The 16,373-nt window shown below is 36.8% G+C and overlaps 1 protein-coding gene across 4 annotated transcripts in view; it reads right to left on the reverse strand.

Annotated features, from left to right (window-relative positions):
• The window catches only part of rxraa (retinoid X receptor, alpha a), a 121,105-nt gene that overhangs the window by 87,187 nt on the left and 17,545 nt on the right, over positions 1–16,373 (reverse strand). For all 4 annotated transcript variants that reach the window (XM_032569540.1, XM_032569538.1, XM_032569539.1 and 1 more), the window contains exon 2: positions 335–448. In XM_032569540.1, coding sequence (XP_032425431.1) covers positions 335–448 — 114 coding nt within the window. The remainder of the gene's footprint in view (positions 1–334; positions 449–16,373) is intronic.

Consider the following 16,373-nt stretch of genomic DNA (forward strand, 5'->3'; position numbering starts at 1 on the left):
GCAGCATCAAGCAACAGTTTGCACCACATGAAAACTCCAGCAAGGAGTAAGAAACATATGGAAGTTTGTTGCAAACTTTCTGAATCATAAGCAAGTTATTTTTGACAAAACGCAGAACTGGACACAGCAAAATATTTTATGAAAGCAGAAAGACGAGAAGAAATTGCACTTTTGAATACTAGACAATGTTGTATACAGCATATTAGGACAATGTGTGCACTTTAATATAGCAAATGAATAAGATAAAATCCTCGTGTCTGACATTTTGTTTCCTCACATGTCAAATAGGAAAAAGAGAAACAACAAACAGCAACAGCTTTGTTTCCACGGTTACCTGAGGACAGGCGACGCTGATGGAGGGGACAAACACCGCTGAAACATGAACACGCCTCAGACGAACGACCTCGTTGCATGGGGGGAGCCAATGAGCACTGGGGCTTCAAAAACCCTGCAACATATGAAAGGAAAATGAATTAGGAATTTATAAATAAGGACTAACTTTTGATAGACAAATTAAAAAGAGACAAATAGTATTTTTTCAAAAAGTTGAGTGGAAGAAAAAAAGCACAATAGAAAATATTCTACAATTAACTTGTCTGTGATGATTTGGCGAGCTATGCCATCTGCTTCTAGCAGTCCGCTCTTTTATTAAGCCCAATTTCAGAAAGTACACATTTTACATTTTCTTCAAGCTCCACTGTAAAAAGAAACTTTTTGGAAATGTTGTTTTTTTCATTTTCTCAACAGTGTAAATACCTGGTTTAATGTTCACAGTATCACTGTATCTGATTGACCACTGCTCAGGAGGTTATCTTTTGAGAGTGCCGTGTCAAAGTATATAAATAGAAAATTCTGTGAAAGTAAGAGTACGGTTAAAAAAAAAAAAAAAGAAAAAAAGAGGCTGCGAGCAACAGGTTTAACTTGAGAGGATTGAGAAGCAAACTTCAATCCAAAGCTTGAGGGAGATTCACAAGGTGTGAACTGCAGCTGGAGGCACAGCTTCAGGAGCTACCACACTCACAATTCTCTCACCTGAACCAGAGACAACATCTGAAGCACCTTATATACAGCTGAAGCCAGATTTATTCATACCCCTGGCAGACTTTTTAATTTAAGAAACATGTTATTTCAGACTGTAATAACAATGTAATAATGTTTTGGAGTGGAGCTTCATTCTAACAGAGAATCTGAGGAAGAAGTTAAAGATTGAGATTTTCTAACCTCAAAGACTTGGAGCTGATCACCAAACAGAAAATGATCAAAATATCAACGGAAACATGCAAAAAGCTGCTCAGCAAATAAAAGAAGCATCATATTGTTATTATGCCAGTAGAGATTAAAGTCATTTCCAGCATGCCATTTTTTTAAACAAAATGTAAAAGATATTACATTTTTATACAATATATAACATTTAAATAAAACATACTTTATTAAGTTGATACTCATTGTACAATTTTTTGAGAGCTGTCTACTAAAAACATATATATTGATTAAAATAACTTATCTAAATTTGCTTGGCTTATAAATATTCAATCAGGCTCAACAGCATGTATCTAAATGAACGCTGTGTAATTCCCTCATCACAATATCGTGTAAAAGCCTTTTTTTGAAATAAAATAAGACAGTAATGTAAAGTACTTCAGCAGAGCAGTGAATTCCACTTCATAAATCTCAATCCATATGCATTATACAAGCCAGAGAATAATAAAAAGTGATAAATACAATTCAAAGACATAACAGAACTGTCTGCTTCATTTCATCACATTTAGCTCCATGTAACATGTTTTTAATGGGAAGATAGGAGACATGCAACAGACACGACATTAATCTATAAATTGAGTTTAAATTGAAATACTGGAATGAATTAACTTTTCAATTATATTCTAATAAATTGGGCTGCAGTTTATTAGAATATAGAGCTGGACTTCACCACGACCTTCATCTGCATTTGGATCAAAACTACTGAACAGTGTAACAAACCAACAGGATGATAATTAATGGTGGAGTGGTGGAAGGCAAAAGGCATTTGGGTACCGCTATGAGTTCTGATGCTCTGCGTGGGCAAAATGTCACAATAGAGGATGCCTGGAGGGGCTGGACCAGGCCGTCTTACTGTCTGTCTCTGAGGTCATGGGGGTCACTCTCAATGGGGTGGTCATTATCTGGCACAATGAGGCAACTGTGGAGGCTGCAGCCCCTCCAGCCAAGCACTCACCGGTCATTTGCATCATTTGGCAAAAAAGAGGGAACAAACAAACAAACAAACTAAAAGAAACCTTTTTTTCTTTTGTCAATTGTTCTTTATTTTTTATTGTAAACCTGCCAGTGGACTACAAAGGAAATTTAGCCCATGTGGCTAAATCTGGCATATTTAGATGCCTGTCTAGAACAAACCCCCCCAAAAAAGAAGATATTGCAACAGTGTTTTGGAACCAAAAGGACCAAAAACAGATTCTGTATTCCCTACTTGATGGTTCCTTAAACAAACTTGAAGTGACATATGAGAGGCATTTCGCTGACTGACATTGTAGCTTCTAGCAAAGCTCAGATTTATTTGTGCACTTTGAGATGCTCCGTTTTTATTGACTCGGGGGGGGATCACGAGGCAGCGACAAACTTATGAAAATTCTAACGTTATTCATTTCTTCTGAAGACCTTTGGATTTCCAGCAAACATCAGTAGAAGAAGCCGCCCTCCCGCTGCCTCTTCCCTCCCGCGTCACTCTGTTCGGAGCCCAATAAAGCTCTTTTATTTCCAGCATGAAAAACATGTCACTCCAGATGAGCTCAAAGAGTGACATTTAAAACAGGAAAAGGGATATTGAATTAGTTCCCCATCATAAGCTGTCTTGGATGCTGATATGTTTTTAGCATGTTTGTGGTGGGTGCGCGAGCAAAAGCTGGTGTGCACGTGTGAAGTTATGCAGATGTGTGACCAGGGGAGATTTTATGTTTGATGCTTTTCTCTCAAAGCTTTGACAGAATCTGATGGAGCAAAGGCAAACACGGACTGAGATCATTTCGAAAATCGCTAATTAAACTTAAGATGAAGAGGGACTTCAAAATATTACACAAGAAGCACAAATGATTTTCCTCAGATCATTTATCTTGTTGTGTACAAAGCACACAATTGTTATCAGATGTTGGTAAATATTAAAAACAAAATAAGTGTCTTTCAAATACAGTTTTATGGGTGTCGTTGAGAACAATGGCAACGTGGAGAGCCAAAACTGTGATGCTCTGACAGTTTATCTTAATAAATATGCACAATAACTTTAGAGCCTGGCTTGGGTTTCAAATACTCAAACAATTGGAATTAAGTTCAGAGGAGGATGTAATAATACATCCAGTTCCCAAACCAAAGCAGGACAAGATTTTAACTACATTTTTTTAGGAAAAAAAAATTTTTTGTTTCCACTAACTGGGCTTCAAAGGTTTGCAGTCAGTGTAGAATAATTCAATCTTGTCTGACTTCCTCAAGTACCGGAATTTCTAAGCAATTAAACTGAAAAATACTTTCGTTTTCCCAAAGGGAAACAAAATTTTATAATTTGTATCCTTCAAAGAGTTGTTGAAGATACCGATGGATGGCTGTGGGCAAATCTTCTGTAGCAGTCTCTGTCACTGCAGTTCTGAGGAAGCTTCTGACTGAAGTAACTCTGTTGTTGTAAAACAGTCATTTTATGAAGAATCCTTCTTTGCTTCAAAGTCCCAGAACAAAACCATCCTTCTTCATCTCTTTGCTTAGCTTTTTAAAGTCTGGTATTGATGTTGTTATATCACCTCAAAACTCAATCTGGAATGGTTTAATGATCTTCCTGACATAAAAAAAAACAGTAAATACAGATCTAGAAAGAAAATATTTAAAAAAACGAGTCTAGCATACACAAAAACGGTAATGACTTAAATAATGTGCTACAAATAAAAAGCTAAGTAGACTGTGCATGTGCCTTCTTCCCAGGCTTTTGAGACAAAGAGTCTTTCAGAGTTATAACCGGAAAGTATTCCTCCATACCATGAGTCCAAGGGTAGCAGAAATGCCATTTAAGAGTGAATTAGAGTAGGGAAAAAAAGTTTAATTTGCTTAACCACATTTTCTCCATCTTAGCCAAAAGCATCAACTTTTAAAGGAACAAAGTACAAACCATTTTGTATAAAGAGGTTGAAGGGCAAACAGTGACACATGCTCCAAGTTCTGAGCAATGTCACTGAACATTAAGGCATTAGCATATGAGCCAAGCCTCCCCAGTCAAGCTGCACTTTTCCAAAATCAGGAGTAAATTAAGGAGACAGCAGCTCCCCCCCCACCACCAAAAAAAAAAAGCCCCACACTCCAAGCTATCCACTGGAAAAATGTTCCCACGAGACATAGTTATGTTATAGTATGAAGTTGGATTTTTACCTAAAGCTGAGAGGGAGCAGAGGAAAGTGGGACAAATTAGTTTTAGAACATAATCTCAGCATCTGGGGAAAAAAAAAATAAATAAAAAAATAGAAACTTTATCCTTTGCTATTTTCAATGTAAACACACATCTCTGACTTAGATGAAAATTTTGTCAGTTGCAAATGATTCATTACTCGACTTAAAAAACAACCGATTCCAAGAAATATAATTACGAAGCTAATAAAACATTCAGCAACGTGACGGCTGAGAAAATATTTGGAAAACCGCAGATTTAGGAGGCACATATCCATCTTATTCTTTTGGCTGAACCCTGACTTATTTTCAGTTGTTTTACTTTTGTGGCCTCAGAGTAAACGTTGAAAGCGGGTGGACATGCTTGTGCAGGTCGAGGATCTGCTGCCATGAGTGGTAAAGGTTGGTACATGTCTCGTCATTAAATCCCAGAGGTCATGCTGCATCGTTATGTCTTGGCTCGCATATTTGAACAAGAATGTTTGATGTTGTTTTTCATTTCGAAACAGAAAGAAAGAGTAAAACTATTTAGGTCCTTTCAACTATTCACATTGTGTTCCACAACACAAATTTCAATGTATTTCTGAGTCCTAATCATGCTATCGGTATAGTCAGTGCACGTCTATCTGCTGGTCTATCATTGGAATTAGAATAAAATATATAGACGTTTGTGAGTGTTACAGGACAAAACTAATACTTTTGCAAGGAACTCTATCTGCATATGTTCAAACTTTTTGATTGTTTGTTGCTGCCTGCCTCAAACAGCCAAACTCCATTTTCTTTAAGACAGATCATAGACATTCAGGGCAATGTAAACATGATGGAGGTTTCCTCATTAAATTTGGGCTGCAGACAAAATCACATATAGCATACACAGTCTGGTGTTAATGAAGGAGAGCCTAAAAGATGCTCTGCTAATGAAACTAGGGTTTTTATTGATAGACTCACTTGTAAAACAGAGCCTTAATGACAAGGTTCTAATTAAACATAGATGTGTAAATTTACCACAGCAACAAAACCAGCAGATGAGAGCAGAAGTGAACCATGCTTATTTAGGGATATTTTTAAACTAGCAGGTTCACTTTGAAAAATCTAACAAAAATAAAGGACACTTTAAATTTCTGGTTACTGTTCGTTTTCCTTACTGCCCTGGTGATCAAGCCCAAGGTCAAAGTTCATCAGGGCCCTCACGGCATCTCCAAGGTGTAATAAAAAATAGTTTCCCTCACGGGAAACCAGGGTGTAAGACATTTGTAAAGTGCACAGAGGGATGGACCAGCAGAAGCCATTAATTGCCATACTTAACCATTGTGAATGCCATTCACCTTCAGCCATTTTCTAAAGTAGGCCTCAAAGGTCCACATGAGGAAAAGGAAACCATAAAAGACCCATCCCCACACACACCCATCCAGCAGTCTCCATTGTCTGTCCTCCACAGCAACCTTGAAGACTGTTGTTGTTAAATCGAGTGTTTTCTCTACATGTCTAAAATACTGTGTCCATCATGGTGGATTTTCTGTTTCATTGAAATAAAATATTCCCATTTGTGCAGTGCTTTGTTTATTTCAACTGAATATGAGGGAGTTTTAGATAAAGAAAAGGTAATTATCGAATTGGACCTAGCCCTTGAAAAACCTTGTACAAAAAGAAAGCACATTTTAGTTATTCACTATTGATGACCCATCATAGCCCTGCTAAGAACCTCAATGTGCCCCTAATTAATATACACCATTGTTTGCATTTCTATCATCCATTTTAAAATGATTTCCATGCCTATATGCTGCTGATGCAACTCTATTTTATTTGCAGTTTTATCTTTGAAGCTATCTGCACATTAAAACCCATCGTTTTCTAATCAAACACTAAACGTGCTGCATCCTGCTGTGATCCGCATTGCGAGCAGTGAAGGAATCTTTGACATTCCTGGGCATATTTGCTCCATCAGCAGATATATTTTTCTTCCCTCATAAAACTCAAATTCATTATAAAGAAGAGAAATCTACCTATGAAGGTTTTATTTATCTCTTATGGAGCAAATATTGGACAACAACAAAGCCAACTTTGATAACCTAGTTTAAAATAACAAAATACATATGTGTTGATCATTGTTTTATACAAAACACACCCTCCTTCGATTCATGCCTGTGTGTATTGAGGGCAAAGACTGTTTATGTTTCTTAAAAGATTATCCACAGTCTGAGATTTTTTTTAAAAAGTGGCTTGGTTTGAAATCTCATTGCATTTGTAGCACATTTGAGATTTGAGTACAAGGCCTTGTAACTGAAAAAAATAAAAGAATTCGATACGACATTTTACACAGCGGAGTGGATTTCTTAGATGCACAATTTTCTCTGCCTTGAGGGCAACATGAGCTACCCGAGGGCTTCTTTAGTCCTAACGGAAGCATAAACAGACTGCAGAACCAGATGCCCAAAAAGACCTTGGCAGGAAGACAACATTTTCAGGTTCAGCCACAACAACCCAAACCTGTCTGCAAAATGTTCCTGAGCAAAATGACAACGACGCTGGCGCTTTGTCCTCGTCTGAAAGAAGGACAAAGGTGACTAAAATCTGCAGACAGGCGTCTGTTTCTTGAACTGTGCAGAACTGCCTGCTATTTAGGTCTCAAGCGGCAATAAAAAGTCAACTGGACAGTTTTACTGAATGACTTATTAAGCAACTCAAGTTTCTGCGAGACACAAAGCAAGGTACTTTGAAAGGAACAAGAGCACCTTTCTTTAACATTTCTGTCTGATTGTAATAGGTGTGTATTTTAACGGAGAGACAGGAGAGTAAACTGAGGTATACAATTCACAATGGCAAACATTAACATTAAAGGTGGAACCTGTAAGTACTGGTTTTAAAACAATGAAAATGTTTAAGTTACCTATGTTTTGTGTGCTAATATTTAAGGCAAATAATTCTAATGCAGTCCAGATAACATTGTATATGGGCTAAATTGAATATATATATTTTTTATTATTTCTGAAGTTATGCAGTGTTTCTGGACGAATTTAAATTTCTTATAAAGCTAAATAGCTCTCAAGTTTTGAGCCCAATCAAAAATTAGCAATTGAATGCCAAGGGGAATTTCCTTTGTCGGATGAAAAAATAAGTATTAAAACAGTTATTTAATTTTTAAAAATGTTTTTCTACTACCAGCATTGGCAAAAAGTTTTATATTTTGGTTGGGGAGAAACTGCAACGGAAGTAAAATAATCCATTGTCTGGATTAAAAAGTACAAACCTGAAGCAAACTTTATCAGCTTTTGAAAACTGGAATTTATGGGAATATTTTTGGTATGTGGGAATTAAGTTCTGTTATTATCTAACTTAAAACTGAGAGCAAGTCACCAGAGCAGAAATGAAGAAAATCAAAAATAAAAACCATGAATTTCTGACAAAATAGTGATTTTTGTTGTGGGGAAACCGAAAGCTGATTAGCATAGTGTCTTTTTTTTTTTTGGCTATTCATGCGCTCATTATTGGTTTTGGCCAATAAGTTGCACATTTGAAAGGAGGAGATACAGTATATTATTCTTTTTTTATTCCTTTGTGTTTGATTATTAGAATCCACAGCTTAGAATCCACACTTTCACAATCTGTTAATACCTCAAAATGTCTCTGATAAGATTTGCTCCTGGTTTTGTTGTGACTTTTCACTTTTTTTTTTTTACTATCTCGTACCAAAAATGGAACCACAAAAACAATTCAAAAGCAGAGGTGATATCTTCTGCCCTTTTCTAGCTGAACAATGCTATCTCTTTCCAAGAAAGACATATGATGCCGTTACACCATTTAATTTAACAACCTCACTACGCTTTATTTACGATAATATATTTTTAATCCTGAGCAGCAAAACATGTAAAAATCTTATTTCTAATGGCCTGCATGATAAGAAAGCTAATAAAAAGACAGCTTTGAAGTTTTCAGTTAAAAGGAAAAAAAAATTATATATATATATATATATTGTATATATATATATATATACAGTTTCATACTGTAAGCATGTACCATGTTATGAAGAATACTAAATATAATTCTGACAAAACGGCTTGGCAAGATTTCTCTTGCCACTGTAGGTGTGAATAATCAACTCAACCACATGCAAAAATCTCGTTTTCTACACCCACATTTATGCCAAAACCAAACTCTTGGCTCCCTCAGACACTCAGTGCACCTGCATAGATATCAGCCACTAAGTAGATTTAGAGTAAGAAACTGCATTCAGGGACTAGTTCGGGCTAAACGGCAGATGGATGCGCTTTGGCAGTGGGTTTCATTACAACCTGTCTCTCAAATTCACCTTTCCCAAAAAAAAGATCAACTGCCATCACCTTGTCTTTCTCTCTCTGGATTGCATAAAACATGAAACTTCAACGGTCTTTTGCAGAGATCACACCAAAGCCCCAGTTCCTGATTATTTATAACAGTCATTTGTCTCTCTTGCTGTGACATGATGAAGCCAAAGGTAGCCCAACGGTGAGCAGCCACAGACAGACACGGGGGAGGAAGAAAAACTGAAAGAGTATGGTAAATGAGGTTAAAGGGGAAGAAAAGAAAGGGGCTGGTTCAAAGCCTACTTCTGCATGTCAGAACCTTTCTCCAGGGCAAATAGGAGAACAAGGGCCTCACTGCGGCCTGGCAGCCAGAGCTGCTCCTTGGGCAAATGACTCCTAATCAAATTTGTGTGATTTCTGGACTGTGATGGTAAAAGAGGCTTCTTTCACCAAAGGGACAGAGACAAGAAACATTTAACAATCTACTATCCCTCTGCTGATCTTTGCAGTAGCTGTTCACATGACAGACTATCTACCCACACCAACAGCCCTTGGCAAAACACACACTGGCCTCTCTCAGCTGTGAAATATTACCACCAGAAAGGGAGAGATAAAGCTTAGGTTTATGGGCTTCCTCAAATGGATCACGGGTGGATTTCGTCCACAGTTTTGCAACATTCACAGTGATTTGCAGTGTTCCTGAGCACTGCAAATCTCTGTTTTTTCTGTTTGATAGATGGTTGCATTCTGATAGAAGAAATACAATCGAGTAGTTGCGTTATCAAAGAACTTTAACTCGGCCACTGAAGGTAAAAGAAAAACTTGGATTTCCAATACACAGAGGAATGATCGTGAAGGGATATTTAAAAGGAAGCTCTGAGGGCCAAAGAGTTTGCGCGACCCGTGTCCCACTCACTGCCCGCCTGGATCCCGGAGCACGTTTCCTGTTAGCCTGCTAAATTGACTACACACCCACGCTTCTGCCTCCACAGAGTCCCCCATTAACCTCATCCTCCCACACTGGCAGAGCACAGCTTGTGTTCATGCACTGAGGATGTAAACATGAAAATTGCTAAGTCAAAAAACAAAGGGAAGGACCTGTCCTGCCATCCATGTTTGATTTTGTTTTCTCTCTCATGAGCATGCTCTAGAACATCTGGTCAGATCCAGACAGCTGAGTCTGATGGAAGATAAAATTCAAACCCGAATCACTTTGTGTCACAGATCTTTATGAAACCTTTGACTTACTCCTGCTCAAAAGAAACATTTTTAATCAATTTCAGCTACTGTGAAGTAAATTTACATCAGGATAAAAACACCTGATTTAAATAATTTCCTGAAATATTTAAATTTCTTAAAAAGCTGCAAAACATTTTGTCAACCATCAGCAGTGACATGTTCAGATATTATTAATTAACCACATTTGTTGGTAATCAGCTGTAAGTAGATTTTGGAAAATTAACTAAAATTGGCGGTTGTCAATGTGATTAAAGATTGTGCATACAAACTAATGCCTGGTTGTTGTAAAATGTCCACTCTTTTCTGTGCTTAAAAAAGTCAGGTACAAAATCATTTGGAAATTTGTATGAACAAAAGAACCAAATTACATGAGGTACGAAATGCTGAAGGAACAAAACGACCAGCATCTGGAAAACGAGAGAACAGGAGTAGGAGAAATTGCAAAAAACAGTCTTGGAACAAGAAATTAGAGTCAAACTATAATACATAGTGAGTTTCCAAAGTTTTGATTTTGAGGGAACTATAGCTTCCATTAGTTGTTTCCACTACAACATGACTTTGGAGTAAGCCTGGCAGTTCTTCTACCTGTCCCTCTCCAGTGTCTGCAGCCTTCACATTCAGTAAGACAGAAAGGCAAGGAATGCCTAAATGCAAAGAGAATCGTGTGTAGCATGAGAACAGAGGCTTGAAAGCAGTTTCCCTTTTTTGTACAATTGTTTTAATTGTATTTGCTGATGCACTCATTCCACTGACCTGCAGAAACACATTTTCCTTTTAGTCAAATCACAATCTGCAGTTAAAAAAATGTTTTTTCTTCTTTTGTTTCGGACAGGAGAGAAGCCGGAACAAGCAAATGCTTTTCTTAAAACATGCCTTGAATAATAATAATAAAAAAGAATATCTTTGGCCTAAAACATCTCCACTCTACATTATGCAATATTTGCAATTATTGCAACTATTAAGCTAGAATTCTGTCTTTTTTCTCTGAAATTACACCTGGTCCATGTTTCTTTTTGTCTTTTTCTTGGGAACTGGCGCTATATAAACTGCACCGACTAGAATACAAAAAACAACAAAAAAATCACATACCTAATATATAACATGTTCAGACTGAGAATATCAGCTCAAATTTCCCATAAAATTCTTAAACTGAACTGAATTCACAAACTAGCCCAGTTTGTGTTCAAACATTCAAAATCCAATTCAGACCAAATTAAATTCAGATCCAAAAAATCCATTCTAACAAAATCCAGACATTTAGTCAGATTGGGATCCAATCCGATTAAATTAAAATGAAATCACAAAATTGTATTCTTGAAAATAAAAATATAGTATGTTTGAGTCTCTTAAGCTATATAAAAAAGATGAGTAGGTCAAAAACACCTAACATGAGAGCATCTGGAACTGATTCCAGAATGGCCTAACACTGCAAATAAAAAATAAAACACAAAAAAGAATGTATTACTAAAGAACATATGAAGACATTTACAGGAAAACTGGTATGTATTTAGGTACACTCTTCGGCTAAAATGCATTTCTCAGTCAGAACCATTAAATATGAATGCAGGATTTAAAAAAAAAAAAACAGCAATGCTGATTTCAACATGTTGACGGCAAAGCTCCATTAGGGAGTGGAGGAATCCAGGAGGGGAAAAATATTGCTGTAATCTAGAGAAGGATTTCAAATCTACACTAAATTGATTGTGAAGCGTGAAGAAATGATTCAATATCATTCCTTCACAGGGAGCTAAGCAGAAGTTGTCAGGGATTACAGAGCAAAGGGAAGGGCTGGAAAGCACATTTTAGCTTCCAGAATAAATTGAGACGACGGCGCTCTCAATCTGACTAAATGTTTCAGCTTCAGCCTCGCTGGCAGTAGCTGTTGTAACTTGAGACAGAACTTTTATATTTTGAAATTGGATATCCAGAATAGTCTACTCCCGACTGTTTTCAATATTTCTTCCATTATAAACTACATCTATGGTGCAAAAGAAAAAGATTGGTTCTAATAATATTAAAGATTTTTAACTGATTTCCTAAACATCTCAATTTTGTTGATCTGGTGCTAATGTACGTAAAGTTTCATAAATTTATAGAGAGTCAACAGAACTGCATTTCTGTTTATAAGCATAATATAAAGATTAATAATTTATCTGATGATATTGAATCTCAATAAATGTAACATATGATGCAGTTTTGAAAAGCAAAACACTAATTAATCCTCTTGAGAACGTCCAAGAACGCTCTGGATTCACACTATCCTTAGGTTTTCATGCAAGTTGCTTGAAATTATAAAATACTTCCACAGGTTGAACTTAGCAAAAACTTTCCAGTCAGCAGCAAAGTAATTGCTCCTAAATGGACTAAGCCTACAAAATGTACTTGTGATAATAGACTGCTATTACATCCCATTATTTTACTATATCTTAAAAATCTCAGAATAATTTTAGTAAATTCAGGTTTTTCTAACAAAAAGAACATTAATGCTAAAATTATGAGACAGCCTAACCACAAATGGTGAATAAAACCCATCTTAGTAAACATGCAGAGAAGAAAGCGGATTCCTCTGGTATTACTGAGAAACAGGGAACACTTTGTTCTCAGAACTTTCACATAGAAAGTTTTTAGCATCCAGGCTAAATTATCGACTCGTGTCTGCAGTGACATAACAGTCTGTCGAAAAATTTCAGCTTCTATGCTGAAAGTAATTTAGACAGATACAAGCACAGAAAGTGTGCGCTGGCATGCAGAGTGTAGGAACAGTAAAATGTTTATTGCAAGAGGTTTGCTAATGAGTTACAGTGTATTCTGTAGCCTGAGAGAACGTCAGTGCACTCCAAGAACAGAGGGATGCCATCCATTCCAGGAGGCGCTCCACTTGTGGGTGTGCCAAGCTTGCTGCTAGTCTGAGATAAGCATCTAATTATTCATCTAAATCTGTGATTCTCAACCTGGGAGTCCTGGGGGTACGAAGCATCTCAGGGGGGCAAAGGCTTTAGGGACAAGAAGAAACTGTCTGCATCAAAAACTGTGGGAGCACACAGATTTGCCTTTTAGAAGAATGTTTATTGAATTAGAAATATTTAAATAGTTAAAGATTATAGTTAGCAATTTTGTATTAACACTAGAAAGATGCATGTTTTAATCGAAATGGTGTTCTCTCTAGATTAATCAGTAAACCCAATAAGAAGACTCAACATGATGAACACGTGAAAACTAGTTAGCAACATATGATATAGACCTCAGAATAAAACCAGAGTAAACACTGATATACTTCTTCTTTTTTTTAATTAGTCAAAAAGGGACGTCTAAACTTAAAAACAAATAGCTACTATCTACTTGGTTTATAGATTATGTTTAAACAACCAAATCTCAAAGAAATATGTTTCTTAAAGATTATAAAACTATGTTTTACATACAATGACAGCTTGAGAACAGAGTTAAAAGCATAAACAGTTGTATGAATTATTCAGTTCAGGTTTGACCTGTATAAATATTTTACATTGGAAAATTTGGATGGAAATGCACCAAAGAGATAAGATTGTCAAGCTGTGATGGTGTGAAGGTAAATACAGTCCTTACATAAAAGATCTTTTCTGTCACTTCTGTCACTTGTCACTTTGTTACCATCAAGTCTCCATAATAATTTAAAGTGAAGTAGAATCTGAAAATAACATTTTTAAGTTTGTGTACGGGCATTTATTTTTTTGAAAATAAAATAAATAAATAAATAACTTATTTTTGTGTTGTAATATGTAATCCAACTGTAACTAACTTTATTACAGGTTTGATCAGTGTAAGGATTTTAGACAACAAATGAAGAGATGCTAGTAGAATGGTAAGATTAGCATGAGAGGACATTGCAATGTTTAATACAGTCATTACATATGCTTTTCTGTCTGTCAATTCATGCAAGCTGCTGTTAGCCTGACTTCTTCATATGACTAGAAAAATAACATTTTAACAAGATCAAGCCTCATGATCTCATTATTCTCCCAGAAAAAGCACAACAATAAATCTAAATCAATTCTGAATGTGTTAAATATGCACTCACACACACCAAATGGTTTAAATTATGAGTTTATGTGAATCAATACTCTGACATCAGCACTAAAAGCAGTGTGTTATGGGGAAAGATGATGGGATGACGTAAGATTTTAGTAATAATGAATATTCTGTCACAAAAACCATTAAGTTGGTGTCCTTTGTCACTACAAAGCTATTAGATACATATTTCAAGATATTAGGACATCAAGAGGAAAAGACAAGTCCTTGGATCAGTTATAAGAAAGAAAACCAGCCAACATGGGGGGAGACCAAAATTGATAAGAATGAAATTAGAAACAGATGAGAGAGAGGAGAGTAATGCTTACAGATTGTGAAAGAGAAAAAAGGGGGAAAGTGAGAAAGAAGAGAGAGAAGCAGAGGGAGGCATAAAAACTAGGTCAAGTCACATGACTGGGATCGAAAGCAGGCAGGATTAAATATCCTACAGCATGTGGTCATTTACACAACAAATGTAGATTTCATTTTATGAATTATTTCTCTACCATGGGGTCTGAGGCCTGGCAGAGTGAGCACGATGCTACACTGCCTTGCTGGTTGGAGGCGACGCTTTTCACTGCGAACAAAAAAACAGAGTATTAAAGACTTGAGCGAGCTCTTCCCTCCGAGACAGGAAACAAAGCCGGAGCCAGGGATAGCATGGAAATGATCATAACAGGACGGGACATGGTTCCAGCGTCAGACAGCTTCCATTGTGACAGGCTAATGGCTGTAACATGCACTGCCCATTATGCTTGATAAATTCAGAGGAGAGTGAAATGTTAGGAAACAAAGATGTCATGGATTCTAACTCTGCATTTAACGACACCAAACGTGTGCGAATATTTTTACGTCTACAAAGGTAATTCAAGCAACAAAGCGATTGAACATGCAATTATTTAAAAAACTCAAATTCAGGCCACTTGATGGTGACGTTAACAAAAGCAGTCTTATTATGACTGAAAGCTTGCCTAGTGGAATATCAAACCTATTAGGGAGTCTAACAAACACTGTAATGTAGGGTGGCATGTCGTGAGAAGGGAAATGTCACTGGTGCCCCGTTATCCCCTGCTCTGCCACATCCAGAGAGGAAACTATGCCTGCCAATCAAGCCCTGGACTGCAGACTAAGCTGGTCATAAGCTAACTCAATCCCCCTGAAGCCCTGGATACTAAATACAAATCATTCATCCACATCTGTGCTGATTAGGGAGCAGCAAGCACAGAAATGGGCTCTACTGTCCATAAAAAATTTGGAAAGTGAAGATAAAATCTGGTGTTACAGTTACTGTTTGAATAAGTGAAGCCGTAGCTAATCGGAGTGAGAAAATGTTGTCAATCACCCCGATCAACAACTCTGAAAAATGATGCATCTGTCACTTTACGTGAAAGTTCTCATACGGAGACATCAAAGCTAAAATCTATTTAGTGCATCTATGTAATGATCTACGTTTCACATCTGCCACAACAATTTTAAGTTATTCTTAGAAACTAGTTCTAGCTGTTAATGATACTCCACAGGCTGTCAAAAGATAAAATAAAACATATGAGCTGGCACAGTTTTGTGTGCTTTTAGTCTCGACATTGATTAGTCTGTACACTGGAGAAAACCAACAAGAACGAAAACAAAACAAGAAGTACTCGCCAAGTTTTCTTTGGCTGGATGTACCCAATTTGATTGCAGTGGTTTAGTGTTGATTGTGACAAACGTTACATCAAATCACCTTCAAATCAAAAAGTCTATAACCATTTCTAAAAATGGCCTTTGGGCTTTTGATGTGTGTTACTAAACAAAGCTCTAAAAAATTATATCCATCCATCCATCCATCCATCCAGCCCAAACTTTCCTCTGTCCGATTAAATCCATGAAAATTAAGTACCAGGTTTAAAAATGCATTTTGTACTCATTTTTACTTTCAATTTCCACACTGTTGCACAGAACTCTGAATGCAGTCACTGCCTTAAGGAGTTCCTGACCATTTGCTTTGGACATATTTAAACAATAACTTCACTTTAAATCTATAGACTGTAATGATAACAAAGAAAGCTCTTTGCTTATCTTCAGAGATTTGTTTGAAGTTATGCAGAGTGAGAACACAGTCCCCCAGGCACAAAAAAACAAAGCTGCAACAAGAAGAATCCGCTTTATCTTCATGTGGTGAAGAGATTCAGGTCAAAGGGTGAGGCACCTTTCCAAGGCTATCGAAATGTCACAGCGCATGTCTACCTGCAGAAACCTCAAGATCTGATGGGCCAAGTCAAGCATAAGGCTGATCAGAAAATATTAAGTCTGCCTCCCAGGGTAAAGAAATAAAATTATATCTCAAATAACAATTACATACAGAGAGACAGTCCGTCAGAACAGATTAGAGCTAAAAAGAGGTGAACGCTTTGA

Source organism: Xiphophorus hellerii, chromosome 8, assembly GCF_003331165.1.
Source record: "Xiphophorus hellerii strain 12219 chromosome 8, Xiphophorus_hellerii-4.1, whole genome shotgun sequence".
In the NCBI taxonomy this organism is placed as follows: domain Eukaryota; kingdom Metazoa; phylum Chordata; class Actinopteri; order Cyprinodontiformes; family Poeciliidae; genus Xiphophorus; species Xiphophorus hellerii.